Source organism: Cyanistes caeruleus, chromosome 8 (genome assembly GCF_971803275.1).
Source record: "Cyanistes caeruleus chromosome 8, bCyaCae1.hap1.1, whole genome shotgun sequence".
Lineage (NCBI taxonomy): Eukaryota > Metazoa > Chordata > Aves > Passeriformes > Paridae > Cyanistes > Cyanistes caeruleus.
In genome coordinates, this window is record NC_141708.1 from 3,490,392 (window position 1) to 3,517,770 (window position 27,379).

General features: G+C 48.9%; 2 protein-coding genes across 3 annotated transcripts in view; one reads left to right on the forward strand and one right to left on the reverse strand.

Annotated features, from left to right (window-relative positions):
- FAM53B (family with sequence similarity 53 member B) overlaps positions 1-9,493 on the forward strand; it is a 43,931-nt gene extending 34,438 nt beyond the window's left edge. For both annotated transcript variants that reach the window (XM_086899450.1, XM_086899449.1), the window contains one exon: positions 6,179-9,493. In XM_086899450.1, the coding sequence (XP_086755576.1) occupies positions 6,179-6,484 (306 nt within the window). In that variant the 3' untranslated portion in view covers positions 6,485-9,493. The remainder of the gene's footprint in view (positions 1-6,178) is intronic.
- A 2,789-nt stretch (positions 9,494-12,282) lies between these two features.
- Positions 12,283-27,379, reverse strand: part of LHPP (phospholysine phosphohistidine inorganic pyrophosphate phosphatase) — a 71,076-nt gene continuing 55,979 nt past the window's right edge. The window contains exon 7 of the mRNA XM_086899190.1: positions 12,283-12,981. Coding sequence (XP_086755316.1) covers positions 12,891-12,981 — 91 coding nt within the window. The 3' untranslated portion in view covers positions 12,283-12,890. The remainder of the gene's footprint in view (positions 12,982-27,379) is intronic.

Below are 27,379 nucleotides of genomic sequence, written 5' to 3' on the forward strand. Positions count from 1 at the left end.
TGTGACAGAAAAGCGAGATATATTTCAAGTTTGCATTGGATTTGCAGGAGGTCTTGGTAGGTGGGAGCAGTGGGTGCAGGTGCCACACACTCATTGGATTTTTGGTCATCCACAATGTGTTTTTATCCCTTTACTTGCTGGCATTCTCTTTTCAGTGCTGCTGAAACAGTGACATGAAGTTTGGTTTTAATTTTTATAAGGTCCTGCCTTATCATTTAGGCCTTGGAGTGAGAACCACGGCAGCATAACAGAAATGTTAGTTCTGTGCTGAAAATTATGAAGTATGAAAATGGAATAGGGCTGAGAAAAAGAGAATAATCCCATAATAATGTTGTTTCACTCTAACTTGGAACGAGTCAAATCACTGAATTTCCCCAAAGATGAGCCACTCCAAATCCTGGAGTTTTGCCAGCTCTGGGGAGGAGTCAGGTTCAGGTTTGGCCTTTTCCACTGAAATCCATGGCATTGCAAAGCCATCACTGGGAGAGCAGCCCTGCCACTGTCCCCACTGGGCTCCTGGCAGTGCTGAGTGTGCTGGCATGAGGGGCCTGCAGTGCTCCAGGGGTCTGGATCTCAAGAGGATGCAGAGGAGAAGGCAGAGGTGAAAGGCTGGGAAGGGCAGCCTGTAAATAAATAAATACACAGTGATCACTAATGACCTGTTGTCTGAGCAAAGGGATTTTTCCAGCTCATAGAGAAGGGTTTGGTGTCTGTTAGGGAAAATATTTGTTCTTGGCAGGAAATGAGGGTTTCCTCCAATTATTGTTATGAATAGGAATGGGTTGGGAGGCTGTGCTGGGACTGAGTCCCCACGTGTGGGATGCTGTGCTGGGGTGGGACAGTGGAGCTCCAGAGTGGTGTTCAGTGCTCTCTGATGCCCTGCATTTCTGTGCCTGCTCTATTTCCCTGTGATTTCTGGGATTCATCTCTCCAGCATCTCCCTGGGGCTCTGTAGCACCAGAGGGATTCCCACTGGTGGGTCATACAGCAGCTTTTTCTTTTGCACTTGTGGAATATCCCTGAACATCCTCACTGTCACTGAGGCAGCTATGCACTCCAAAGACAAGAACTGTGAGTAAACCCAGATTATCTCCACAGGCTCCAAAGGCAGCATCACTACTAATGCTTCCTTGCTTTTTTGAATCTGTTTGTTTAATACCGTGGTGTGAAGTGGCTTGGGAGCATAATAGATATTTCTGAGCCAGCTGATGAAAGCTGGTTTTCACACTAAACAGAATAAAAGCAAAATTATCTGCTAAAGCTTTGACTGCACCAAGTAAGCACTGGTGCCTGTTGCAAAGTGAAGACTGGGGCTGAGTAAAGGTTGTTCTTTAGGGAGTGAGAAGGGAAAGGCTGGGGAGGCAGATCCTGAAGGCAGGAATGTGGTACCCACTGGGAGCAGGGCAGGGAGAATCCTCTGTTCTGGGATGCTACTGCAGGCACGTTCTGTAGCACCTTGGCCTGTGGAGCTGTCTGTGAACCACTCAATGCCTTCATAGATAAAATTTTTAAGAAAATAGAATATTGATGAGTTTGAGCTCCCTGACATGGCCACACTGTGTCTCACCCAGCTCTGCACCTGGCACACGGGCTTCTCTTGCTTTTCACATCCCCCATCACTGCCTCCTGTGTTTCCCTGCCTCAGGTATTCCAGCATTTCTTTCCCAACACTTCATCACTCAGAAGCTCCTTCTGTGGGAGGACAGGGTCGGTGCAAGCCCCCTGACCTCCCAGCTGGTACTGGAAGCCACGAGTGGCAGTGGTCACCAGTGCTCCTTGGGGCAAGGTGGCCGTGCCTCCCTCTTTATGGGGAGGCCAAACTGCAGCAGGGGAGGTGCTGGTGAGCCTGGGGTGTCACTGGAATGTGCTTGTGCCAGTGCTGCAGCCTGGACCTGTGGCAAAGCTCCTTTGCTATAAAGAGGAGAATTGGTTTTGGGAGCCTCAGGATTAAGCCAGGCTTGCTGCAGCTCCCTCCCTGTGTCCCCTCCATTTCCACTCACCAGGAAACCAGCCTGGGCATGGAGTGGGAGAAGATTGTGGGTGCCTTAAAAGCAGGGCAGAGCTTTGAACCCGAGTGACGTGTGTGTGTGTGCATGGCCCAAATCACAGCAGTTGCCATAATGAAGTTCTGAAGAGTTTAAAAACCAAATCAAACCCATTTTCCAACCTCAAGCACCTCTCCCTCCTCCTCGGCAGCATGGACGAGCGCTTTCCCCGGCACAAACACCCGGCAGGATTTACCGTGATGCGAACAACCAAAGCATTTCTATTTAACGCTATAAAGATAACAACTCAGGCTGAAGGTGTTTTACAGGAGGTGTTTGCCTCAGAGAATGATTTAAACCTGAAGCAGGCAGAGAATCCCCAGTGGAGGTGACTTTGCTGGCTCGGGAGAACTGGCAGGGGCTCATCATTCCTGCCTGGAGCTCACTGCCCGCTTCCCCCTTCCCTTCTGGCACTGGGTTATTTTCAGCTTTCTGAAGCGACTGTAGCCCAGTGTGCTAACAGGAGGTGATGACAGCTTGGGAGGTAGGGCCGCTGCTGCTGACAGCTTGTAGCGTTACACCTTTCCCGGGAAAATTGTGGCAATCACCTGGCAGGGTGGAAAAAGTAAAAAAATGTAAAAAAAAAAAGGTGTTTGAGCAAAAGCCGTGATCACCGCAGGGATCACAGTCCTGCTAATATCGGTTCTGGTAGAGCCACCCTGTTTGCAGGGATGTGCTTTGGGGAAGAGCTCACAGCTGGGTGTTTCACCACGGGAAGAGTCAGAGGGAGGAATGTTGCTGAGGGATTTCTCCAGCTTGCTGTCGGGGCTCTGCAGCTGCCAGCCCCAGGCCTAAGGGGAGGGAAAACCTGAGGAAATGGATGGAGGTGAGGGATGAGTCGGTTCCTGCAGCCTTCTCTGATTGCAGCCTTGGTCCCTGCGCTGTGTGGAGCATCATGAGACCCTGGGGGAAAAGAAATAGCCCGAGCTTGGTAACCAGCATGGAAGAAGGGCTTTGTTCTGGAGCAACCTTGCAGCTTATTCCAAGTGACCAAGAACTTATTATTTATGTATTTTTAGACGATTTTTCAAGTACTTCCATTAGCAACACCTCATTTTGTCTCTGAGGGCTTGGTCAGTGTGCTGGACTAAAGCAGCTTTGGGAAGGGTTGGGGGAAGAAAAACCAGCACCTCAAATGGTCAAAAATGGGTCCTTGTGGTCAGTAAAGGTGGTCTGGGTGTTACAGGTGCTCACTGGGTGAAGTCAGGATGGCCAGAAACATCTCCCAAAAGCCATCTGTGTTGGATTCCCACATTTCCCAGGATTTGAGGTGCCTGGTACCCTTTTTCATCTGGAGGCCAAGGTTGTGGAGGGGCTCAGAGGGGCCCAGGGCTGCCTGGCCATGGGGAGCAAGCACCTCTTTGTGTCACCAAACCTGCTCTTTCCTGACATCAGCAGAGCACTTGACTGCCTGGTTCTGCCAGCTCAGCGCCTCAGCACGTGCTAAATTCACCCAATAAATAAAAAGTGAGCAAAGAACTCTGGAAGGGCTGCAGACAGACGCTGCATTGATGGTGGTGGCTGACCCACCTCTGCTCCACAGCCAGCCCATGGAAGGCTGGCTTGGTGATCACCATCCTGGGGCCGCCCTCCTGACCCCAGCCTCTGGCAAGATGAGCTGTGGGATTCTGTGGCAGCCAGTGCCTGTGAAAACTTGCTTTCTGAGCTGTCAAATCTGCCTCAGAGGGAGCGTCTCTGCCCAGCACTTTCTGCACGTGGCCTTCCTCCAGCAGCAGCTGCCGCGGTGCCGGCAGCACTGGGACCATCGCAAGGGGTTTTCCATCCTCTTGCATTCCCTGGAATGACTCAAGGGTTGCAGCATGTGTGGATTTGAGCAGGGAAAATGAGGCTGTTGGCTTGGTTGTCTTGCCAAAGTCCCATAAAATGCAAAATTTCCCTGAAAGTCAAGTAACTTCATGGCTGTTCCCTGAGACATGTCCCAGCTTGGAAATGATTTTCTTTTGCATGGGAAGAATGTGCCATGGACCTGTTGAGTTACTCTGCAGTCTGCATCCTCCTTCATTGGCCACCACAGGAATCACTCATCTCCTCTGATGCACTGGAGAGCATCTCCCATCCTCTCAGGATGCTCCATCCCACCTGCAGCAGCCCAGCATGTCCACACCTGGCTACCAAACCCTGGGAAGTGCCTGATCCAGGAAATGAGCTCAGTTAAGAAGGAGAAAAATGAACATTCCCAAAAGTGCCATAGTTTTGTTTGTAGAAAGGATTTTCACTTTTGAGAGGGCTGTTGACTTTCAGGAGACCTAGGCTTTTCAAGTGCCTAAATCACTGTTGGAAATATGCTTGCAAATTTTGTGGAGTGCTTAGAAAATATTTCTGCTATGTCCTCGGGCCTTCTCCAGTGGTAATTATGAGTTGTCCATTAACCACAGTGCACAGCTCTCTGCTTGAAGCTGTTGCATGCTCAGCACCCAGAGGACAGAGGCACGGCTGGGATTTAACAAAAATATGACCAGGATGACGTGAGGACTGGGTGCAGTTGCGTAATTAGAGAAGAAATGCCCTTTTTTTCACACAGGCTTGGGGCTTGTGGGTTTTTGAAGGTTTCAGAGACTGAAGACCATGCAAAATGTAGCTTCCCCCAGCTTGGGCAGTGGCCAACTCCTCCTGGGGCAGCAGGAACTTCTCTGTTTAGATAGAGAAGCCTCTGCAATGACTCTTCTTACTGTGTGCATGGGATAGTGCAGCACTCAAAGCCTCTGAGCAATGGTCCATGGGTCCAACTCATCACAAGGCCCTTTGATTTGTTAAAAATTGGTTGGGGTGTGATGCAGAGCCCCTCATCTCCCTCAGGGGCTGTGTAAATGGGTGATCTTCCTTTGTTTACAGCCCAGGGTAAGTTATTTTGGTGGATTTGAATGCAAAAGCCCTCAAGTGGATGTGCCTAATTCCCTGGGAATGCCAGTGGGGATGTTTTGGAGCAGGGTTGTGTCTCAGGCTGTGTGTTTGCTCCTGAATTGGGCCAGCCAGAGCAGATACAGGCAGCAGCCCTGTCACTCTGTGTCCCCAATGCTCTGCTGGGTACTCAAGTTCTCCTGGCTCCCTCAGCCCCTCCTGGAGCTCCAGACCCTTTCTCTGGGCACTCTCCAGCCCCTCTTGTCATGAGGGACCCAGCACTGACCAGGAGCAGGTGAACACCTCTAGCTAGTGAGGGGGCTGCCTCCTCCCAGGTATTTACTGAATTCCCATTCAGGCCTATCCCATGGGATGTGTCCAGGCCAGATGTCTGGGAAGTGACCACACCATCACACGCTGGCTTGATGAGAAACTCCACAAGCTGCTGAGATCCTCCTCAGTCTCCTCCTGCTCGGAGCACACACTCTGCCACCAGGATGGCCTCGTTATTTCTGTTGGCACTCAGTAATCAGGGTTTATTTTACTCTTTTAAAAACCAGCCTGGGCTAAGGCACTCCCTGGCAGGTGAGCGTGCTTGTGGCCAGACTGCAAACCTGGGAGGTTCTGCGTGCTCTGCTCCAGAGGGTTTGGAATGCCTGCATGCTCCTTGTCATTCTCAGAGTTTGAAGCTGTTTAGAAGACGTGACAGTACATAAACTAAATCAAGTTTCTGGCCAAGGTAACCAGGCGTGGAAACTCAGCGAACAGACAACTGTGCTCGCCTGGTCTTTAGTGAGGGGAGCAGCCATGAGCCATCACAGAGGAGGGTTTAGCAGGAGACAAGCTCCAGCTACTTAAAGAGAGGGTTGAAGTTTCTCTTGGCTAATAAAGGGAGTTGTTGGAAATGATAATTCATTCTTGGTGAGCACTGTTCTACCTTACATGTGGAGCTGGGTGATGCATGGCATGGAGATGGTGATGGGGCTGATCCAGGGCAGGATGGGGCTGCTTTTGATGCCGTTGCCTTTTGCAGAGGCAGCGGGGCCACAGGACCTGCCATGGATGGGGAGGTGGGGGGCTACAGCATCTGTCCATCTCCTGGGGACCTGCCGAGTGTTCCTGCTGCTCTGATTGTTTTCTGTTGGGCTGAGGGAGCTCAGGTTTGGGGTCAGGAAGATTCCTAGCTCAGCTGGTGTAACTTCTATCCCAGCTTCAGGATTTCCCCTCTAGCTCAGGTCTCTCCCTCAGCTGCCTCTCTCTCCTTGCCTCTGCAGAACCGCCAGACTTTCAACAGCCTCACCTGCCTTAGCACCACGGCCGAGGACGGCTCCCAGCGGCTCCAGGGCCCCCAGCCGTGGCCCACGGCCCCGGAGGTGATGCCGGGCAGGACCCCCGCCTGCACCCCGGTCCCGGAGCCACCCCGTGCCCCAAACAGCAGGGATGACCTGTCCTGCGAGGAGGAGGAGGAGAGCGCCGGGAAGGAGGAGGACAGGGCGGCCTGGCGGAGCGGTGGGACGGGCACCGAGAGCCTCTTCCAGCTGGATGGTGAGATAGACATCGAGCAGATAGAGAACAACTGAGGAGGGAGCAGCTCTTCTCGCCCTGGGCTCTGGGGGCTGCCAGCAGAGCCGGGGAGGGCTCCTCGTGTCCAGCGAGTTTGTGGGATTCTGTCACTGCTGCCCTTCCTGCCAGCTGGAGGGGATGAAGCAGCTTTGCCAAAATTTCATCAGGTATTTAGAGGAATTCGTGTGCATGCGTGTGTAAATCTTGAAATTCTTTGTAACTACTGTAGCCAGAGATCAGCCAGTTGGAGGAAAGTGCCTGTCCCACAGGGAAAGCGGGCACGGGGATCACCAAAAACTCGGGATCCACGAGTAAATGGCTTTTGCCAGGATAGGGGTGGAGCTGATGGAGCTGGCCATGCTCCCACAGAGCCCACCTGTGCTAGTTCAGAAAGGGGTGCACAAGGAGAAACCACCACCCCTGGGACTGGAGAAAGGGAGGGAAAAGCAGAATACTGAGATTTGCAAACACTGGCTGGTGGCCGCTGGGGTGGCCACGGTTCCTTTTCTCTGGCCACATCCCCTGCGGCCCCAGCACCCGCCTCACTCCCCATGTCCCTGGCAGTGCCGTGAGAAGGAAATCACAAGTGAGGAGTTTTGCTTAGATTTAATAATGGCAAGAGCTGGATTTTTACTCCTTTGTTTTTAGTTTTCCTGATGAGGAATTAAACAGATCCCTGGTCCATGCAGGGCAGCATCTGCAGCAGTGCTTGCTGGGTGCTGCATGGAGATGCTCAAATGCCTTCCTTCCCTATTTTTTTTTCTTCCCAGCCCCCTCTCTCAACTCTTTTGGGAAAAAAAAAACCCTACTCAGGCTCAGTGCCACCCTCATTTGGGTTCCCAACATCCTGTTTTGAGCAGGGCTGGACTGTTCACCCATTTACCAGCAGCTGTGCCCACTTTGCTACCCAGGGCAGGGCTGCCACCCTCTTTTTTTTTGGCTTTACTGTGAAGGGCTGCCTGCCCGAGGCACGTCGTGGAGGGGTTACTTGACAAAGTCAGCTGGCAAAAGGCTGAAAATCCAGGTAGCAGCACTGAAAGCTTTTCCTCTTCCTGTGCCTTTTTTAAGCACAGATAAAGTGGTGACCATTATGTTTGTACGATATGAATTCTCTTTGCTAAAAATAAGCTGTCCACTCGCTAACAGGTTTAGAAGGACACTTTTTTTTTTTCTCCATCTGGTTTTGTTTTTGGGGTTTTTTTATTATTGTTTGTTTAAAGCTCTAGGAAAGCTGTACAAATGGCTTCCAGCATCTTCTGGATTCCTTCTGCTGGTTCCTTCAAACTCAGTGATCACTTCCTGAGCTTTGCAAATGCAAGAAAAGAGAAAAACCATTGATACCAAGAGCAGTTGAAGACAGGACATTTTTAAGGGGGTTTAGCACCCCACTGGCAATGCCTTGAGGGTCCATAACTCAGAAAGGCTGAGAGCTGCTGGTACAGGTTTCATCCATCGTTTCTGGTTATGTTAGTGCACTTTTTTCTGCAGTGGTTTGGGATGTGTGTGGCATCTCCCACCACAGTGGAACCCATCGGTTGTTACCCCTGTCCTGCCACTGCTGAGGTTCTGCTGGTGGCTGTGGCCGTGTCCACTCCCTCCAGGCAAGCAGGACAAGCCCCAGATATTCGGGGAGGGAATGACAGGGATGTCTTTTCATTTTGGGGAGCCCTCCAGCTTTTTAAAGTGTCGCTTGTTGCATCACTTAGAAGAAAATATATCCTGGGTTAGTTTTTATCCCTCCTGTTGTGGAGGGTCCAGCCATGCCAGTGTTTTCCCAGGCTGCTGCCCCTCTGTCCGTGCCCCTGCAGTGGCACCCTCACAGCACAGTTCTTGGCTTTGAGTCTTCCTGATGCTCCATCCATCCCTCCCTCCCCACCACTGGCACGTCCTGGTCTCGGGGTGCACAGCTCCCGCTGGCCACAGGCACCTCCTCAGCTGAGCAACAAAGGGCAAATTCACCCAAATCCACGTCCGGCTGCCGCCGCAGAGCTCCGGGTGGGCTCTCGGGTGGGCATCCCCAGGGCTGGAATTCCTAAGGGCTTCTGTTTTCTTTCCAAGGGCTGCTCCTGGTGCCATGCTAACCCTCCAGAGGGGGAAGGTGGCCAATGGACCATGGCCCAGCTGTCCTGGACCTGGTGGCCAAAGGGCCACGGCCCAGCTGTCCTGGACGTAGCCGTAGCATTCAGTTTACATTCAGCACAACCCGTTTGCCTTACTAAAAATGCTTCTCCAATGAGTCATGGCCTTACACTGGGCACGTTGGCGTAGGCACAGACTACAGTTAGCGACAGTTTTGAGGCCACGGTGATGTTCTGTTGGGTATTTTTTGTTGGGTTTGTATGATTTCACGTACTTATTCTCAGTTTAAGAAAGCCTTACTTTTCAATTTTTTTCTCTCTCTCTCTCTCTCTCTCTCTCTCTGTAGAGGTAAAACATTTGTGGATTTATATATATATATAAATATATATATAAATAAAGTAATTAAAAATATTGAATATAATATAGTATGTGCCTCAGATTCAGGGGACATCCTGTTGATTGTAAAGTCAGAAGTGGCGTTGCTCCCCTGGTGTCAGGAGATCTGTCCCCTATGCAGTGGGAGAGCAGGGCATCCCCTGGGGGTCTTGCTCTTGGTTTGTAAAGGACTTCACCTATTACACAGATGCTTTGGGAACCCCCCAAATCCCCTGGCAAACCCCTGCCGGCTGCCAGAATGTGATACTAAAGTAATATGCAGACAAGGGATGTTATTCCTTGCTAGGTAGCTCAAATAGGCTCATTATTGTGAAGGGACTCAGTGGCTTGTCCATGGTGTGACCCAGTCTGGGCAGCAGCTGTTTTGGGATGACACCAAAGCTGTGGCAGCAGCAATAAAGGTTCTTCATCCTGAAAAAAAAATAGGATTTTAACACAGAAAGTCTTAGCAGGCACACACAGAGTTCGCTGTGTGCTTTGCAGATGTAGCTCTTTGAGCCTGTCCTATGAAAGAGTACATTGAAAAAAAAAAAAAAAGAAACCAACAAAAAGAAGCGTTTGTAAAATAGATTGTAATTTTTCCACGTGCTAGCATAGCCTGTTTGGCCAATAAAGTTGTGTTTCAAGTGCATTGTTTAAAGCTCCTGGCTGCCCAGGCGAACAGACTGACGTAGGATGTTCTAGGATTGTAGCAGTGCTTTGCGGCGTGTGTGGGTTCGGTGTTCAAGAAAGAAAAAGAAGAGGATGGCCAAATAAAAAAACAAAACAAAACTGAAAAAAATGGGAAGAAGAATAAAAAACAAAGCCTTCTGGAGCTATGACCTGTAGTAGCCAAGTCTCGCTGGCAATTGCACAAGCGCCGCGGGCCGTGCGTGTCCCGGGAGGGGCTGCCCGAGGTGTCCCCTCCGCGGGCGGGCGAGGAGGCTGCTCCTGCCCCCTCCATGACTTGATTGCACTAGAGCAGCTCAATCTCAGGAAATTGCTTGTTACTTTTACTGTGTAAATAAAGCTTCCTGGTTCAATAACCCCTGTCCCGTGTCTCGCCTCTCTGTGCTGTCCCCGTGGCCCGGCGCGTCTGTGGGGTCCAGGGTGTTGGGGACGTCGCTGAGCCTGGGGGTTGTGGCACTGGTTGGAGTTTGATGGGGTTGGAGTTTGATGGAACCCTCTCCTCTCCTTTCCTGGCTGCACCTCTTTGACATCTCTATAGGTGCTGGGAAGGGATGTCCCAAAGAATGGGTGGGGGACTGGAAATCCCTCAACCTGGACCCTCCCTTGGGGTGTCTGTGTAGGAAGGGGGTTCCAGCCATGGGCTGCACAAGAAAATGGACATTTTTTGATATTCACGTGCAGACAGACATGCTGCACCCTCCCCATGGTGGGGGGACATCTCCCATGCCTCCCCCCAGCCCCCAGGCAGTCATTTAGCTGTAGCACAGCCAAAGATAAAAACAACAAAATGCAAATTGAAGTGCCAAGTAGCACCTCCTTCTTTGTGTTTAAGGACAACCATAATATCCTGCCTCTTAAAAATAAAATCTCATCTCAAATCTAAACTGAGAGCCCACAGCAGGCCAAGGGCACATGGGGGTATTAAATAAGTTCTTGGGGAAACGGGGCAGTATCTCCCTGCAGCCTTTGTAACCCAAAAAGGAAAAGGGCTGCACTTCCTCCAGCAAGCAAACAGTGTAAAAAGTTTCATGACAGATGGCAGGATGTTTATCTGCCTAAACTTAATCAGATTGAAGTGATAGGCTTAGTATAACAGAACAAAAAGGGAAGAATTAGGGGATAAAAAAGAAATTCTCAGTGATCCATCACAGCCTGAACGTTTAACCAGGGTTTACAGCATCTTTCCATGTGTGTGGATGCTGACAGTACCATACACTTTGGCTGAACCACTACCCAGAGGATAAAAGATGCAAAAACAGACCAAAAAAATTGCACGAAGGTCATTTTCCCAGATGTAGTTTATTTTATTAGAACTTAATTCCCAGCCCTCTTTCCCCTGCTGTCCCCAAGGGGGGACATATGCAGCTCCAGGGCCAGCTGGTAAGTGAAAAACAAGTGTTCCAGCAACACTCCAGAAACAGGGAGCATCATTTTGGTGTCCTTCAGTGAGCAGGGTCATCTTCAGCTGCTGGGACTGCTGGAACCAGAGCTGCAATTATCCTTTACCTCCTGCTTGCAGATGCAGAGAGCAGTGGCTGAATGTAGACAATGGCCAGCACATGCTGCCTGAGAGTATGGATATATATTAAATATATGTAACACAAACATCATTGCATGATTTCCATGATCCCTTGGAGATCTGAAGCAGGTTAAAGCCCAAACAGTCTTGCCCAAAGCCCAAGAGGGTACAGAACTACTGATATCTTGATTAAAAGGGGACTTTTGCCTCTAAAAGGTGACCCTTGCAAACACTACCACGTGTCAGTGAGGGTGGGCAGAGGACTTGATGGAACAACCCCTAGTTTTTCATTTTTTTGACCCATTTTGAGCCCCTTTCATGCTCTTACCAGGTGCAGCACGGCCAGGTGTTACCACACACGCTGCAACAGCTGCACTGCAAAACTGACAAAAGAGAGAAACCAAAATCCCTGGGGAAGGGCTGCAATGCCTGGAGGCAGGGAGCAGGTCTTTTTAAAAATCCTTGTTTTGATTAGGAAAAAAAGGTAAATTTCATGCCTGTCCAGGCCCTGGATGTGCTGAGCACTCCTGGCAGCAGGAGGGGGCTGAGCTGGGTGCTGTAGATTCTCAGCAGGCATGTGGAGCAGGATCAGTCCCAGGGGATGTTCAGTGAGTACAGAATCCCAGAATGGTTTGGGATGGAAGGGACCTTAAAGCTCGTCCTATTCCATCCCTGTCATGGCAGGGACACCTTCCACTGTCCCAGGCTGCTCCAAGCCCCTGCTCCAACCTGGCCTTGGGCACTTACAGGAATGAAGCAGCCACAGCTTCTCTGGGCACCCTGTGCCAGGGTCTCCCCACCCTCACAGTGAGGAATTTCTTCCATATCCCATCAAACCTACCCTTTTGAAGCTATTCCCTCTCATTCTATCACTACATGCCCTTGTGAAAAGTGCATTTTCAGCTGGAGCTGTGTCTGACAGCCCTGACAGCTCCCTGGCACAGGGACTGCACATCCAGGATTTTAAAGGGGAGAGGTGATAAACCCACATCCCCTCCCACACAGCCATGGCTGCTCACAAGACCCCACCCGCAGAGGGAAGGCAAAGACCACCAGTCCTATGGCCTTTTCCAGGTAAGGAAAAGCATTTCAGGTCCTGCAAACATCACTGCCAGGGCTGGTCCAACTGAACACAACAACACACAGGCCAGATGCAAAGGACAGGGTTTATTCCTGACAGGATGGCTCAGTTATTCCCTGATGTGTTACTGGATTCCTGTGCCCTCACCCAGGGCTGATCCTGGCAGAATCACGGTTCCTGCCTTGCCAAGGCAGGGCTGTCCCCCTCCCCAGGGGTTTTGTGCCACCCGAGGCACACACAGGGCCCCGGGGCTTGGTGGCCTCCAGCAGCCCCCAAGGACACCCCCCACCCCATCTCAGGCACCCCAAAAGGCACAGGACATGTGGGTTAAAGAGGTAAATCCATGCACAAGGGCCTGCTCAGATTCCCAGTTTCCCACCTCCAGGCTGGGTTCCCTGTGTGAGCAAAGATTAAAAGGGGAAAGAGGCCCCCAGCATCACCCAGAGGAGGCTGAAGCCACTCACAGGCACCAAGGGCAGGACATTCCAGACTTGCAGAGCACAGCAGGTTTGGTGCTCCCTTGGATGAGAGAGGAGGTGATTTTAGTGCCATTACATGAAACATTTGGGAAGGTGGGCGCCCTGGACAGGGCTGGGCTGGGTTAATGTGAGATGGAGGTGGGAAAGGATGAAGTGGTTCCATGGAGAGGCTGCAGGTTCACCCCTGCTCCTGCTGGGATTTACAGATGCTGGAGGATGATGTCCACAGCCTCAGCCAGGTTGTTCACATAGGCATCAGGCTTCACCTCGGGGTGGTTTTCATCTGATGGCCTGGAAGGAGACAGAAGGGCACAGCTGAGCAAGGGCAGGGCCCCAAGCAGGTCCCATGTCCTGGTCACCCTGCTGCCCACAGAGCCCAGACAACACCAGTTGAGTTGAGCTTCATATTCCTCCCTCTTCTGTTCATTTTCCCCCTTTCTCTCTCCCACACCCTTTCTTTCCCACATGCCTAGGTGGATCCTATGTCCTTCATGCAAATGAGCTTCTCTCATTCCGAGAATCTCCACTTAGTTAATTAACTAATCCAAATCAATGTACTGCATTTTACATGGCCCTTCTGCATCCAGGCAATAGCAGCACCAGACAGGGATTGTTGTAAGGACACCTCAAAATTGCAAATCATGATTCTCCTACAGTTTTTATCTAGAAATAGATAGAGAAAAGAACAATTCCCTTTCATCCTAGAGGCACGGAAAGTCTTCACACCACTTCAGTGAAAAGGAAGGTTCTGCCAGGGTTTCATTTTGCAGGACCACCATCTCTTGCAAACCCACCATGTTGAAATGTTTGAAACACCACCAGAAGAAGGTTCAGTCTCACCCTCCACCAAGGCACCACCCCAAAGCAGAGTGACTTGAAGGCGTTTTTTGCCAATACTTCATTAGCAGCGCTGGCCTAACGAGGCACAGCTGCAATCCCATTGTGCTGATTCAGCTGCACTGCCGGTGGGAAGGGGGGCAGATGTGGGAGGCAGAAATTTTCCAAACCTCATGGTCCCGTTATGGCTCTTGGGCTGAGAAACCCAACAGCTGCTGAAGGGAAAACATATGTATTTTATACACTTAATGACCTTCCTTTGGGAAAGAGATGGGAGCACAAATGTCCACCTCCCACCTCTCCTGCTCCCTGGGAAGGACAAACCTTTATTTAGCACAGCCTCTTGGTGGGGAAGATGCATTTCCCACCAGATGCAGGGGAAGCAGAGAGATGATTATTATTATTATTATTATTATAATTAATGATGTGCAGGATTTGGTGAGCATTTGTCTGTACAAGCACCAAATCATTTCTTCAGTCCCAGCACTGAAGCTCCCCAGGGCTGTTTCCTTCCTGCTCTTTTCTCAGCCGTGCTCCTCATGTCCAAGCCCATGAGCTCCTCACAAAGCCATGGCCTCTTTTGGAAGCCCACAATATCTGCTTGAGGCTTTACTTGCTGCAAAGTTGTGCTATGAGCTACGAAAAATAAAATATTTTTATATTTTCAACTGATATTCATCTTCCTTTGTGTCACCTGCAAAGCCATGCCCAGCACCAGGCTCCATGAAACAGACTCTACATCTTATTTAAAGGGTGGATGGGTCTTTAAATATCCAAATTCTATCTTGTTACAAGGCTAGGGAGCAATGGGAATAATAATTATGATGGTTTTTAAGTTTTTCTCAACTGAAAGAGTTTGCTGATGGAGAAAAACCTTCACATATAAAGCAAGTAAAAATCCAGTGTTTTCCTTCATCCTTCAGTGGTAATTATTGCTCACTCCTGATTTAACCAAGTGGCTTTGATGAACACAAAAATAACTTTGGGCATACAGTAAAATATCAATTTCTTGTCACTAATCCCTAATTTGAGCAGAGAACTAAATAAAGCAACGAACAAAACTTCTCTTTGCATTTTAAACCCTGAAAAATGTTCCTTTCCTAGATTACACATTAGGAGAAAATTTTAAGAACTGCTTGAAACGAATGCTTCTAGTAGAAATTTTCAATTACACAGCACTCTTTGATCTATTAAAAGGATTTTGTGATTAATATCTGTGCTGACTACACAGAAATCCATCTGTAACTCAGCTGCTAAATGCCAGTCATCAAGGAAAAGTCCTGTACACACTTAATGTATCCTGTGAAAAGGGGGTGTGTGTATATATATATATATATATATATATGAAATAAAGTTTTTTTTACTCATTTGCCCAAATACCATGGGATCACAACACACTCCTGGCTCCACTGAAGTTAATATTAAAACACAATAAATCCAGTTGTCTGAACTCCGTAGGAAAGCAGAGAGCTGGAATAAGCACATTTCCCTGCTCTCTTGCCTTATCCTAGGGCTGTGCGTGGAGCTTTTGTCCCTGTCAGTGCCACCACAATTCCTGTTTCATGTGGCCCCTTCCTTTGTCTCACAGGCATTTTGTGGCTCACAAAAACAGCCAAGGGATGGGTTTGTTCCCCCCTCTGGCTCAGAGCTGCTCTTGAAGCATCCGACGAAAGGGAACTGCAAGCAATAATCCCTAAACTTTAGTGCCAAGAAACAAAACTCCAAATGCAGCAAAACAACTCAGGAGCCCAAGTCTGGGTGCCAGAAGTGAGGCAAAAGAGAGCTGTGCCATAAAACCTCTGGGCAAACCCAAGATGCTGGAGGATGAGCCCTTATTCTGTTGTCCAGAGGGAGCAGAGACCATGGCTCAACTCCAGCCTCTTCTCTGGGGAATTTGGGCTTTTTCCAAAGAGGAACACCAGCCACTGAGAGTTTTAAGATGCCCTGAGGTGAAGCAGTGCTCTGGAGCTCAGCCCTGATGTCCTGGGCATTGCTTTGATGCATCAGAGCCTGCCTGGACAAGGTCACTGGGTGCAGGTGGAAGCTTGAGCCAAGAGCAGATCTTGGTCTCATGGGCCCAGTTCAGCTTTTTCTCTCTCAGTGACAACAACCCCATGGCAACTGCAGGTCACAGAACTGACAGGGAAGGTTACTTTTTAATGCTTTCTTCTTTCATATTCCAGAAATAAATTAAAAAAAAACCCAACCCATCTAAAAATACGTTTAATTTGCTAGGTCAGTTGAAGAAGTTAGCATTGTGCTAACTTTAGGACAGACTCCTTCCGATTTTTTTCTCACATGGGGCTCTGGTTGCAGAAAAGAGCATAAATCAAAATGACAGAAAATTATATACTGCAGCTGAACATTGAGCTGTCAGCACTCCTGGCCAGTGCACAAACTCACTTGTGAAAAATCAACTACAGCCTTGGGAAACACTCTCTCCTGTAAAGCAGGACTGCTTGGAGTGGCTGAGCACCACGGCCTGGAAGTGCACACGATTTTCCAGCCCAAATTGGCCATGGCACTGTGAAATGTGACACTTGTGCACTGCCTTTGGTGGCCACCTTGCTGGAATACAAAGGGGTCAGGGAAAGGAGTGGCTTAGCACAGAAAATCCAGGGTGGTCCTTCCTGGTCCTTATGGGTGTTGTTAGGAGAATGTGTTCTTCAAAAGCCACCCAAAAGGACCAGTGCATCACAGCACATGAACAATATCAACTATTTTTAACATGATGCAGCTCAGACAGTGGTCTTGAGGTTCCAGTTACTCGTGTCCATCAAATGCTCCTCAGGAGATGACTGAACATCCTCCTCTCCCAGGGAACATTCATCACTGTCAGGGCTGCAGCAGCTGAGCAGCTCTGTGGCCCCTTGTGCTCTGAGCCAGACCCTCAGCCCATACTGAAGTGGTTAGTCCAGATCAGCACTGCACTTGGAGACATCAGGGTGCTGCAGGAAACCAGCTCTGCAACTTTAACTCTTCACTTGGGAAGAGAAGCTCCAGCTATCAGGGAAACTCCAGTTTCAGAACTACTGCCTGCTAGAAAGTGATGGCTTCCTCCTGCTGAAGCATAAACCAAGTTGTAAGGGGCTGATTTCAAGTATCAGCAAGAATAACAAGGTTCACTTACTGTGTGAGTCAGATTTCCACCTGGGTAAGTCTGTTCTGACAGGCTGGGTTCCCTGCCTAGACTCAGCTATCAGGAATGGTCTTGAGTTGTTCCAACTTCTGTGCAATCCCTGGGATGGTTCACACAGATGCAGCTGAACATCTCTGAGGGATGAAGGGATCTATGCTGGCTTGCCTGGTCCTTCCAGGAACTATTAGCAGTCTTTGAAGCAAATACAGAGGAAACGTGATACACAGAAAGATGACCCCAAACCCACCGACTTTGATTTAATTCATTTGTTTCCCACAGCAGCTGGGATTCCAGGAGTGATCTGTGGGTTGAAGAGGGGATTGGATGGGGCTGTCAGCCAGTTCCAATGGCACTGTCACAGGGAATCACTGCTGGAAAGGGAATTGGACCTACAGAATGTGGAATGTGACTCAGTCTCTATGAGCTGGGAGCAAACCATCCCACCAGGAGCGGAGAGGGGATGTCTGAGCTCCAGGCCCTCCCCCAGGAAACTTCACACACCTCACTTGTGCTCTTCTCCAGCAAAACACATGGGGAACTAAAAGGAAACAGCTGGGTTACTGCATGGGCACAATATTTAACAGATAAAAGCCCAAGTGGAGGTGGCTGGCATTGGATAGTCGTGGTCACAGGGATGGAAACAACGTCAGGGCCCAGCTCAACCTGAGACCTGCTGAAACTTGACTTGAGAGAGTGAGAGCAGATGGGGATTGATTGAGCCCTGATCAGTATCACAAGTTAAAATTAGCTCTTACACAGCCCTTTAGAAATGGGGGTAGGTAGGAAAAACACCAAGCAGGGTGAAAGCAAGGCACAAAGTGAATTTCTGAGACACAGCAAATCCCACCCCACAACTCACCCTCTGTTTAACCAAGGCAGCTCTGTGCCACCTTAAGACTTCCCACCAACTCCCTGCCCTGATTAAACAGCACCAGCTCCATAAAATGAGATAAAAAAGCCTAAGACCATTTCTCCTGACAGTATATTCTTCAGGGGCTCTTACCAGGGCTGTAAGATATGCAAGACCGGGTTTAACAAGGTTTTCTTTATGAGGAATGCAAACAGACACTGTAACCTTTGCTGCTTGCTTTGGAAAGATGCAATAATTAGACTTGGTGCCATGAGTGAGTCTCTTTTTTTTTTTTTTCTTTTGTGAAACATGCAATTTAATCAGTTTGGTACTGAAAACTCAGATAAATCACTGTCAGGTCCCTGATAGACAGCTGAGGGATGGTTGTAAAGCACATTTCCTGATCATACAATTGGAGAAAAACCTGCACCAAAGTCAGGAACAGCACCCAGGGCTGCTCCCAGAGCTCCAGAAAACCCCATACCTGGACCCTCTCATGTCATGGACAGATCCTTGAGATAGGAAGGGAGGCTTCTGTGGTTAAAAGACTGGATTTTGGAGAGCTCTAAGCAAAGCAAACCTTTGTCAGAGCAAACCAGCATCCTCCACTGCTCTTTTCTTGCCTCCCAGAACTTCACACGCCGCTAATTGTGTTTAATTGTGACTCATTTAAATTCAAGCATCCACAAACAGGTAGAAATTACAGCCAAATTGTTTGCTAACACCTGAAGGAAGTCTGTAGGCTCGTGACTTAATTGTTCCCATTTATGTTAAACTGTTGCAGTTTTAACTGAGCAGAATAAACCAGCTTAAGTCCACCACTTCTCCAGGTCAAATATCTCAACAGGTGGACAATACTAAGATTGAAGGCATAGAGAGTTTTCCTTCTGCATAGTTTACCTAAAAATAAAGTTAAATTAAATTGCCAAATGCTAGAAATCACAGAATCATAGAATGGTTTGTGTTAGAAAGGACCTTTGAGATCATCTTGTTCCACGGGCAGGGACACCTTCCCCTGTCCCAGCTGCTCCAAGCCCTGTCCAACCTGGCTTTGGGCACTGCCAGGGATCCAGGGGCAGCCACAGCTGCTCTGGGCACCTGTGCCAGCTCCTCCCCACCCTCACAGGGAACAATCCCTGCCCAATATCCCATCTAACCCTGCCCTCTGGCCCTGGAAAGCCATTCCCACTTATCCTGTCACTCCATGCCCTGTCCAAATTCCCTCTCCAGGTCTCCTGCAGCACCTTTAGGCAGTGGAAGGTTGCCATTCCCCAGATCCTTGTTTTTCTTCATTTCAATACATTTCTTGGGGTCAACACTTGTACTTCTCAAACATACATGTGCTGAAAATTTAATTGGAAGTGTTTAATTGGAATTTGTTAGTTTCTAATCAGTTGGTTGCATGGAGATGCTCTAACCAAGATACACAAGTCCAGAAATAGCTGCTTAGAAGAGGGTGTTGAGAGCACTGGTAGTGCTGAAAGAGGTGCATGAGGAGTGCTTGGTGTCCCTGCTGCACTCTCCTCTAGCTGGTTTTCCACCAGATCTTTATAAACTGCCATGGTCTGGTGCAGGACATCACTTTGGGAAGCAAGGAATGAGTTGGAAATGGGGATTGTAACCACAGATATGAAGAGGTTCAGGGAGAGCAAGCAGGACTTTGTCAAAATAAAGAAGTTAAATGACCAGAGAGGTGAGAGAACAGGTCAGGAGCTGGAGGCTGGCAGGAACAAAACTCCATGGGTTTCACATAAAAAGCTTGGGAGAGAGTCAGCACAAGTATTTCCCAGACTCCTCTCCCCAGGCATGACATTTACTCATGGTGATTGCAAATTAACCTGTGAGCAAGCCAAATTCCTGGCATTTCTGCAGGATGCAGTGCACCCTCCACTCTGAACACACAGCACTGAGGAAGGGGATGACAGCAGCTCTTTTCCTCCACTCATCCCTATTTATTTTCTCTCTCAGCAAACCCAGCACGGGTGAACATGCCAGATTAAGAGCTCTGGAGATTAGAAGTGCTGAAAGTCTGTGGAGAGGACATACACACATCTATACAGTCAGAAAGGGGCACGAAGGAAGGCAGAATGGTGATGGGAAGATGTGGTGTGAAGCACTACTGTCAGGACAGAGGCTACTGCTGGCTAAATGCTCTCATGTCATTACACCAGAGCATGAGATTTTATCAGTACTGACTTCTTCCCCTTACCTCCAAAATCCCTCATGGAAAAATGCACTGAAAAGTCAAGCTGGTTTGAACAAATATTTAAACAAGCAGAGCACTGGTGTTCCAGCATCTGGGCAGCAATTTTCCTGTCAAAGCTGCAGAGCTCTCTCATCTTGCACAGCCAGAGCAGTTCAGCAGGGGCCAGGCATTTAAAAGTGTGCATACCAGCGTTATGGTGGAGGAGAGGGAGCAGCACACATGCCTGATCTGGTTTTGGACTGGCTCCCAGCCTGCTAATCCCAAAACAGCTGCACACGTGTCCTGGGGACAGCTGGTACAGCAGGGAGAGCTGGAACCTGGTGGGCACAGATGGGGGGACACCCAATCAGTCCCTTTTGCCTCAAGGGGCTCTGGTCCCTTCCTCTCTGCCCATAATCCAGGTATCTTGTGGGCTCTGAGCTGCCATGGTCCCATCCAACCCTGAATCCAAAGGTGAAGGCATCAAGGCTCAAAAGCCTGGCTCCATGCTGGGTGCTGGGTGCTGGATTTGACTCCTGAGAAGACTCAGGTGGAAGGGAGTTACTGCATCAGGGACTGCCATCCTCAGCCCCACGGAAACCACTTCAATCCATCTTACACAGTGGTGGAATGCACTGGTAATATTTGTTCAGTGCACTCTGTTAGGCCAACCAGAACAGCCAGAGGAAACATCTGAGAAACAGAAACATGAAACAGATGAACATCTGAGAGCACAAAATGCTTCTGCTGCTGCAGAGGTGAACATTCACCCTCAGCCACCTGAGGTTTCCCATCAGGCTGGCCCAGACCCATTTCACCCAGAGCTGTCTGTCCAAATACAAGATGCTCTGCCCAGGCTGGTCACCTGAACCTCTTCAGGAGTCTCCTGCTCAGGACAGGCAGGGCACTCCAGAGGGAAAGGGGAAGGTGCACACAGAACCATGGAATCACTTAGGCTGAGCAGGCCTCTGAGATCACTGAGCCCAGCTGCTCCCCAGCACTGCCAAGGCCACCACTGCCCCATGTCCCTAAGTTACACACTTACAGGTCCTTTAAATCCCTCCAGGGATGGGGGATTCCACCACTGCTCTGGGCAGTTCTTTTCATGAAGAAATTCTTCCTGATATCCACCCTGAGCCTGCCCTGGCCCAGCCTGAGGCCGTTCCCTCTCCTCCTGTCCCTGTTCCCTGGGAGCAGATCCCAAATCCCCCCGGCTGTCCCCTCCTGCCAGGGACTTGTGCAGAGCCAGAAAATTCCCCTGAGCCTCCTTTGCTCCAGCCTGAGCCCCTTTCCAGATCCCTCAGCTTCCCTTCAACAGCTTTCTTCCCCCTTCTTATTCATCCCATGTTCATCCCAGCTTCTTAGATAACAAGTCTGGATAGGAAATAACCTCTGGAAGAGACGATTCTTTTCCCTACTAACTCTATTTACACCAGATGACAAGCTCATACCCCAGAGCCAGTTCTTGGACAGCCAGAGTTAGGCGTAAAGAATCTAACTTTCCATAAAGCTTAGGTAAAGTTTAGTGAGATAAATCCAAGCCCTTGTTCTCCTGCAGGCTGTGAGCACACACTCAAGTGAGCCATGAATGCCAGGCCTGGGGGTGTCAGTGCAACGAGCCCCTGGCTGGGCTGGGGTGCACTGGGGGACCAGAAGCTCTGTCTGTACATGTGGATACACCAAACGCTGCAGTGCAAGCACAGCACAGCTGTTTCCAATAAAAGCAAAGCCTCCCTCTCCCCCTCCAAAGTTAAACGCACATTTGCTTGTTTTCTGAGAAAAATCTGAGAATTGCCCCTGCTCTGCCAAACTCTCCAGTCTAACAGGGTGTTTGCAAGCACCCTGAGACTCAGCTCTGCCTGCTTGGATTAATTATTGATGACCTGCTCGGCTTTGCCAGATGACCTTACTCAATTCAGTAGAAAATAATTTTAAACGCCCCTGAGAAAGAATTTAGACATAAATATTTTCTTTGTGCATACACACAAACAGATGTGCATCTTAAATGGAGCTGATGCATTAGCTATTAATCAGATTTAATATTACACAGGAGTGAGAAAGATTAATTTCAAGGGCTGAATGTAAAGCTCAGTGGTGCTCAGACATCTTACTCTGTTAGATACTTTTAAAGACCTTAGCCTAAGAGAATATTTCATTGCTTTCCTTTAATACATCACTTACAAAATCCCTATGAAAGGTGTAAAATGAATGCTGGCTTCCACATTTGCAAAGCATCTCATGGAGATTTAAGTCACAGAACTGTGCAGATTGTAGCAAGAAAGGAGCTTTGCAGATTATAAAAGAAAGAAGTTTTAATTTAAGGTTTCAAATGCTGTTTGGAGAAGTTTGACTTAAAAAGTATTAGGCCAGATTGGCACTGATAATTCAACCCTCGAGACAAGACACTCCAAGTTACAGCTTTAAAAGACTGTTTCTCACCAAAGAGGAATTTGAGCTACCCTAAGGAGAATAATATTTGTCTCCAGATGCTGCTCACTAAATCAGCTTTAATTTTAAATGAGAATGAAACTATGAGCTATCTGTGCCACTCCCAGGAAACCCAAGCAGACAGACATGCAGCCAGTTGTCCTTCCAGAGGGCAGGGACAGCCAATTCACACACGTGTTGGGAACCAACACCACCCTGCTCTAAAACCTTTCTCACGTGGGAAGCCAAAAAAGCACCTACACTGGAAAATTAAGGCACAATTTATATTTTTGTCTGCAAAACTGTTCAGCCTGACAAGGCAACAGCACGGGGTCTGTCTGATTTCTCTTCCCAGACCAGATTCCAGATAGGAGTATTACATCCAACCTCACTCAAGGGTGTCAGGAACCCACCTACTTCTGAATGTGCTCATGCTGAACTGATATATCAAAAGGGAATATATATTTGGGCTAAACCCCAGGAGTTCTGCCTCAGCTTTGACTCAGTGCATGATTTATGCCCTCTGGAATGGCTCAGAGACACCTGAGCACACAGAGCCACCCAAATAACTCAGCCCTGCTCCCCAGAAACTCCTGCCCCTTCTAAAGCAGAAACTTTACTAAAGTTATTCCAAATTGTAGCTCACTTGCTTAAGCAACTCTGTGAGCTCTTCATTATCTTCTCTTTGGAAGTTTGCATGGCCTGAATGTCTGCCTGCCTTCCCTTCCATGACCACAGTGCCAAGGAAATGAAACTTCATTTGCTTGGGAGATGTATTGTATTACCAATATCTGCAAGTGTTCAAGAGGCTTGGATGGGGCTTGGAGCAGCCTGGGATAGCACAAGGTGTCCTGGGGGTGGCACTGGATGGGCACCTTCCAATCCAAACTATTCCAAGATTCTGTGAAGTGATGGAGCTGACCAGGTTTGCTTTTTGCTTTGTTTTACCGATGAAAAAACTCAGAATTGCTGAGCTGGTGATGAAGGAAACCTTGTGCCATGTGCCTGCAGCCTCCAGGATCCTAAATGGGGTCGCTGGGGAGTAAGATCCTAAATCCAGCAGAAAACAGCACAGTTCTGTAAGGACCAGCAACACCCAACCCACCCTGAATCCCTTTCATTTTTTAATTGGCAATGGGGACCTCAGGCCAGAGGAAGGCAGGATGTCCTCTGCAGATTAGGCTCACAAAGGTGGGAAGCTGTTCAAAGGATGAGGACAGGCTGCGCTTACGGCCCGCGCTCTGTCCAAGGATCCCAGGCTCCTTGGAAGCACTGCAGGAAACGTGCAGCACCACTGCCCTGGAAACACGAGTGCTGCAGGGATGGCTGCAGCCTCTTCCTCCTCCTCCTGGCTCTCCTCCACCCCGGCAGGACACAGGAGGGAGCGCTGGGCTGAGGGAAGCCAGTGAACACATTTTTCAAGGTGTCAAACCACATCTAGGCTCGTGCTTAAGAATGGATTACGGAAAGTGCGCTGAACTAACACTGCTAGTGCAGGGATTAAATCCCTGTGTTCCTGGCACCCAGCCCTCTGCTTGGACACAGAGAACAGCCAAGGCTTGTACCTGCTTCCTTCCAGCTGCGAGTTCCAGCTCCAAGTTCCAGCTCCTCAGATGGAGGCTGCTCATGTGTCCCGCTTGCTGTGCTCTCAGTGCAGACTCGGAGCCAACCCCTGCCCGAAGCCTCCCAGGAGTTTTGTGAAATACCAAGTCCCAGTCACATCAACAGAGATTTTGCTGTATGTTGTCAAGGAGATAATCCCAAATTTGCAACAACTGACTGATGAATACCTGGGTTTGGGATGCTTGGTTTCAGTTCAGGGAGTTCCACAGGTTGGGTCTGTGTCCTGTGCTAACTTGCACATCCTCCAGCATCATTTTCTCTGTCAGTCCCTTCCACTTTCATAAACACAATGGTTAACAAATACTATGGCCACCTCCAAATATCTTTTTTAAATTAGTTTTTGTGGGACTGACTGGACATTTCCCATGCTGGCTGTTACCACACATGCAAACTGCAGCCTGGAACCAGAAGATCACCCAGCAGGATGAGTTTGTACCACACCTGGCACGCTCAGAACAGCAGCAGGCACCACTGCTGCTTTCAAACCCTGCCACATTCACACAGGGCTGAGATGATTTCTGAGTCAGCTCTTCATGAGCTCCAAGACCCAGAAGCCAAGGATCAGCTGTGCAAGGTACTCAAGTGGGCTGGGAACGCAAGAGGCACCCAGGGGCTTCTCCACCTCCAATATAGCTGCCAAGGCTTTCCCATTTCTTAGGATCAGACTGAAATTGGGACATTTCTTAACCATGAATCAGTAAAAAAGACTTAACAGCTCTAGAGCAGAGGAGGAAAAACCCTAAACAAACAAGAGCAGTGGCATGGTAACTGCTTCACCTTCTTGGTATCTGCAGTATTTGCTTTTATCTGAGCATTGTGGTTGAGGCCAGTTTCCTCCCTTTGCATCAGCTTCAAGTGAAGACTGATCCTTTGCAGAATGAACAGCCCATCATGAACAGCCCATAATACTGGTTTTAGCTGTGCTGCTGTAACCCAACCTGGCATAAATGAAGTTTATTTACATACCATGCTCGATACCTTTGAGAAAATCTAATACTTAAAATACTTCAAAGGTCTACTTTGTACTGGAGGTGGGACAGCCAAGACTGTGGTCTGCACATATTGCTAAATTCCAAAGGCATTTCAGGGTGGAGATATTTGTCTATGGAGTTAAAAACAACCCAACAATAACCCAATACCCTTCAAATTGCATTTAAAGCAGCTCAGAGCAATCTGTGGAGGGCTGATCAATCCTCTGATGTCTTTTTCTCAGTATAAAATGAAGTAGTGGCTTGGGGAGTGTGTGCTATGTCAGGATAATGTATATAAATATAATAAAGAATTTTTTGAAACAAACCACCCAAGCCCTTGTGTGGAAAGGGCTTTAGCAGATCCTAAAGGGAGAAACTTCATCAAGTAAAACATTAAAGGAAATGTTCTAACTTACAGCACTATACATTAATGCTCAGCAATGTAAAGAGTTTAATTGCCTTTTGCTTTCCCACCATAAATTACTACCTGCAGCTAATGGAAAACCTTCCTCCAGACCTGTTTATTAACCTCACTCTCATTTCATACTCTCATATGGATGGAAAAAAGAGCAAAGCAGCCTGCAGTTGTCTGAAGTCCCTGCAAATGGGCATGTCCTGAGAAAGCAATGAACATTTAAGAATAACACATGCTTGGTACAAGTTGCTTGAGCAGCTTATCACATATGCAATAATTTGAAATTATGGTTGTTTATGTTTGAATTTAATAATTAGCCAGTCAATGTTAAACCATGCTGCCACTCACACACAGCTATTTCCTCCCCAGGAAAGGACAATTCCTTCTTTTGGGAGAAAAATGCCCAAATCACAGAGCCATGGAATGGTTTGGGTTGGTTAAAGACCATCTAGTTCCATCCCAGAGGAAGGGGAAGGTGGCTTGAAGGAGGAAGAAAAATTACCCATCAGAGGGATGCAGAAATGCAAGGTGACATTTGGACCTGGGTTTCACTGCTCTGCATCTGATAGATGCTAGTTAAGATACAAACCCAGAACAACAAGCCAGAGTCCCAACCCCTTTCCCAAAGGATTAATTAAGGAATCCTCCTCCCAGCCCCCATTCAGAAAAATCTGGCTGGAAACTAAGTAATAGCAACTGTTTACCCCATTAGAGCTCTGCAGTAAGAAAGGACAGCCTCCTACAGCTTCCCACAACTTCGGGCAAGATAAACATCTTTGTTGTAAAGCAAGAGCCTCTCCAGTTTTATTGATGGAGACAGAAAGTGCCAGAGAATGGGAGCTGCTGAACCCAGCCTCTGATTAGCAATTAAGAGCTTGGAGAGGGGCAAGGCTCTGGGCACAACATCCTCCCCACTGATTCATAGAAAACCTTCTCACATAAATTAGCCATCCCTGTGGTTTTCGTGCTTGGGTATGCTCGTGACAAAGGAGCCTCACAGGGCTCTGTGTAGCCATTGGATCCAGCCTGAAAATCTGGGGGAAGGTCCAGAGGGCTGCAGACAGACCTGTGCCCCCCTCACCACGTGTGGACAGGCCCCAGGGTCACAGGGAGCCTCCAGGATGACATACTGCAGTGGGCATGTCCCTCTGGACTGCCACGGCACCAGGAACAGCATGGGAGACAGGCTCTGTGGAGCTCCCTGACTCCCTGCTCCAGGCCCTGAGCAACCTGGGCTACTGGAAATTGTCCCTGCCCGTGGCAGGGGGTTGGAATTAGATGAGCTTTAAGGTCCCTTGCAACCCCACCCATTCTGTGACTCCTCGTGCACTGGGCTGGGATGCAGCCTCACGCCAGCCTGGGAGCAGCACCCACCTCCACAGCAACGCTGTGACTTACTCTGGCACATGGAGGAGACATCAGATCAGGTATTCTCTCTACAAAAGGAGTTACAGAAACTCTGAAGGCTGCCCACATCAACAGCCCCTAATTGAAATCTGCAAGGAGGCTGAGCCGACGGATCCTCCCGACACGATGTGCCCAGAGAGGTTTGCAGAACTCAGATCTGACACTGCTGAGGGCTTGGCTTGTCCCCACACCTCCTTCCCCCAGGAAAAGCTACAACTGAAAAGTCCTGGTCCTTGGAGGGAGCACTGCTTTTTATCAGATGGTAACAATGAGTACATCATGAAATCATTTAATAGTTCTCATTAAATGCCTTGCTGGAGAGCAGCCCTGATTTATGGACACTATGCCGTGGGTATAAATAAAGCTGCAGTTTGCTTGTAACACAGCTGGTCCCGAAAATTAATGTTTTGTTTTCCATAACCTTTGTACTCTCCCCTTCCTCTGCTACTATGGCAAAGCTCAAGGCGTGTAACTCGATCGCTCTGGGGAACAGGAGACACATCCAAGGGCTCGCAGGGGCTCAGCCCTGCCTCCAGACGCAGCTTCCCAAGGGCAGCCCTGCACTCCTCAGAGCCCCCACCCTTACACATAGGTGGATGCACCTTCCTGGCTCCAAACAAAACCCTCACCAGAGCCTTCCTTGCCTCTTGTGCTGGAAGTGTTGCTGGAAAGGCCTATCTCGGCAAGTTCAGCTCCAAGAAACGCTGATATATTTAGCACTGCCGCGTAACTTTCCATCCTTAGAAGCTCAGTATTCCTTTTTCTTGCTGTGGCCAGGGAACAGGACAAAAGCCACTCAAACCAGATGTGCATCTGTCTCCAGAGGAGAGGAAAT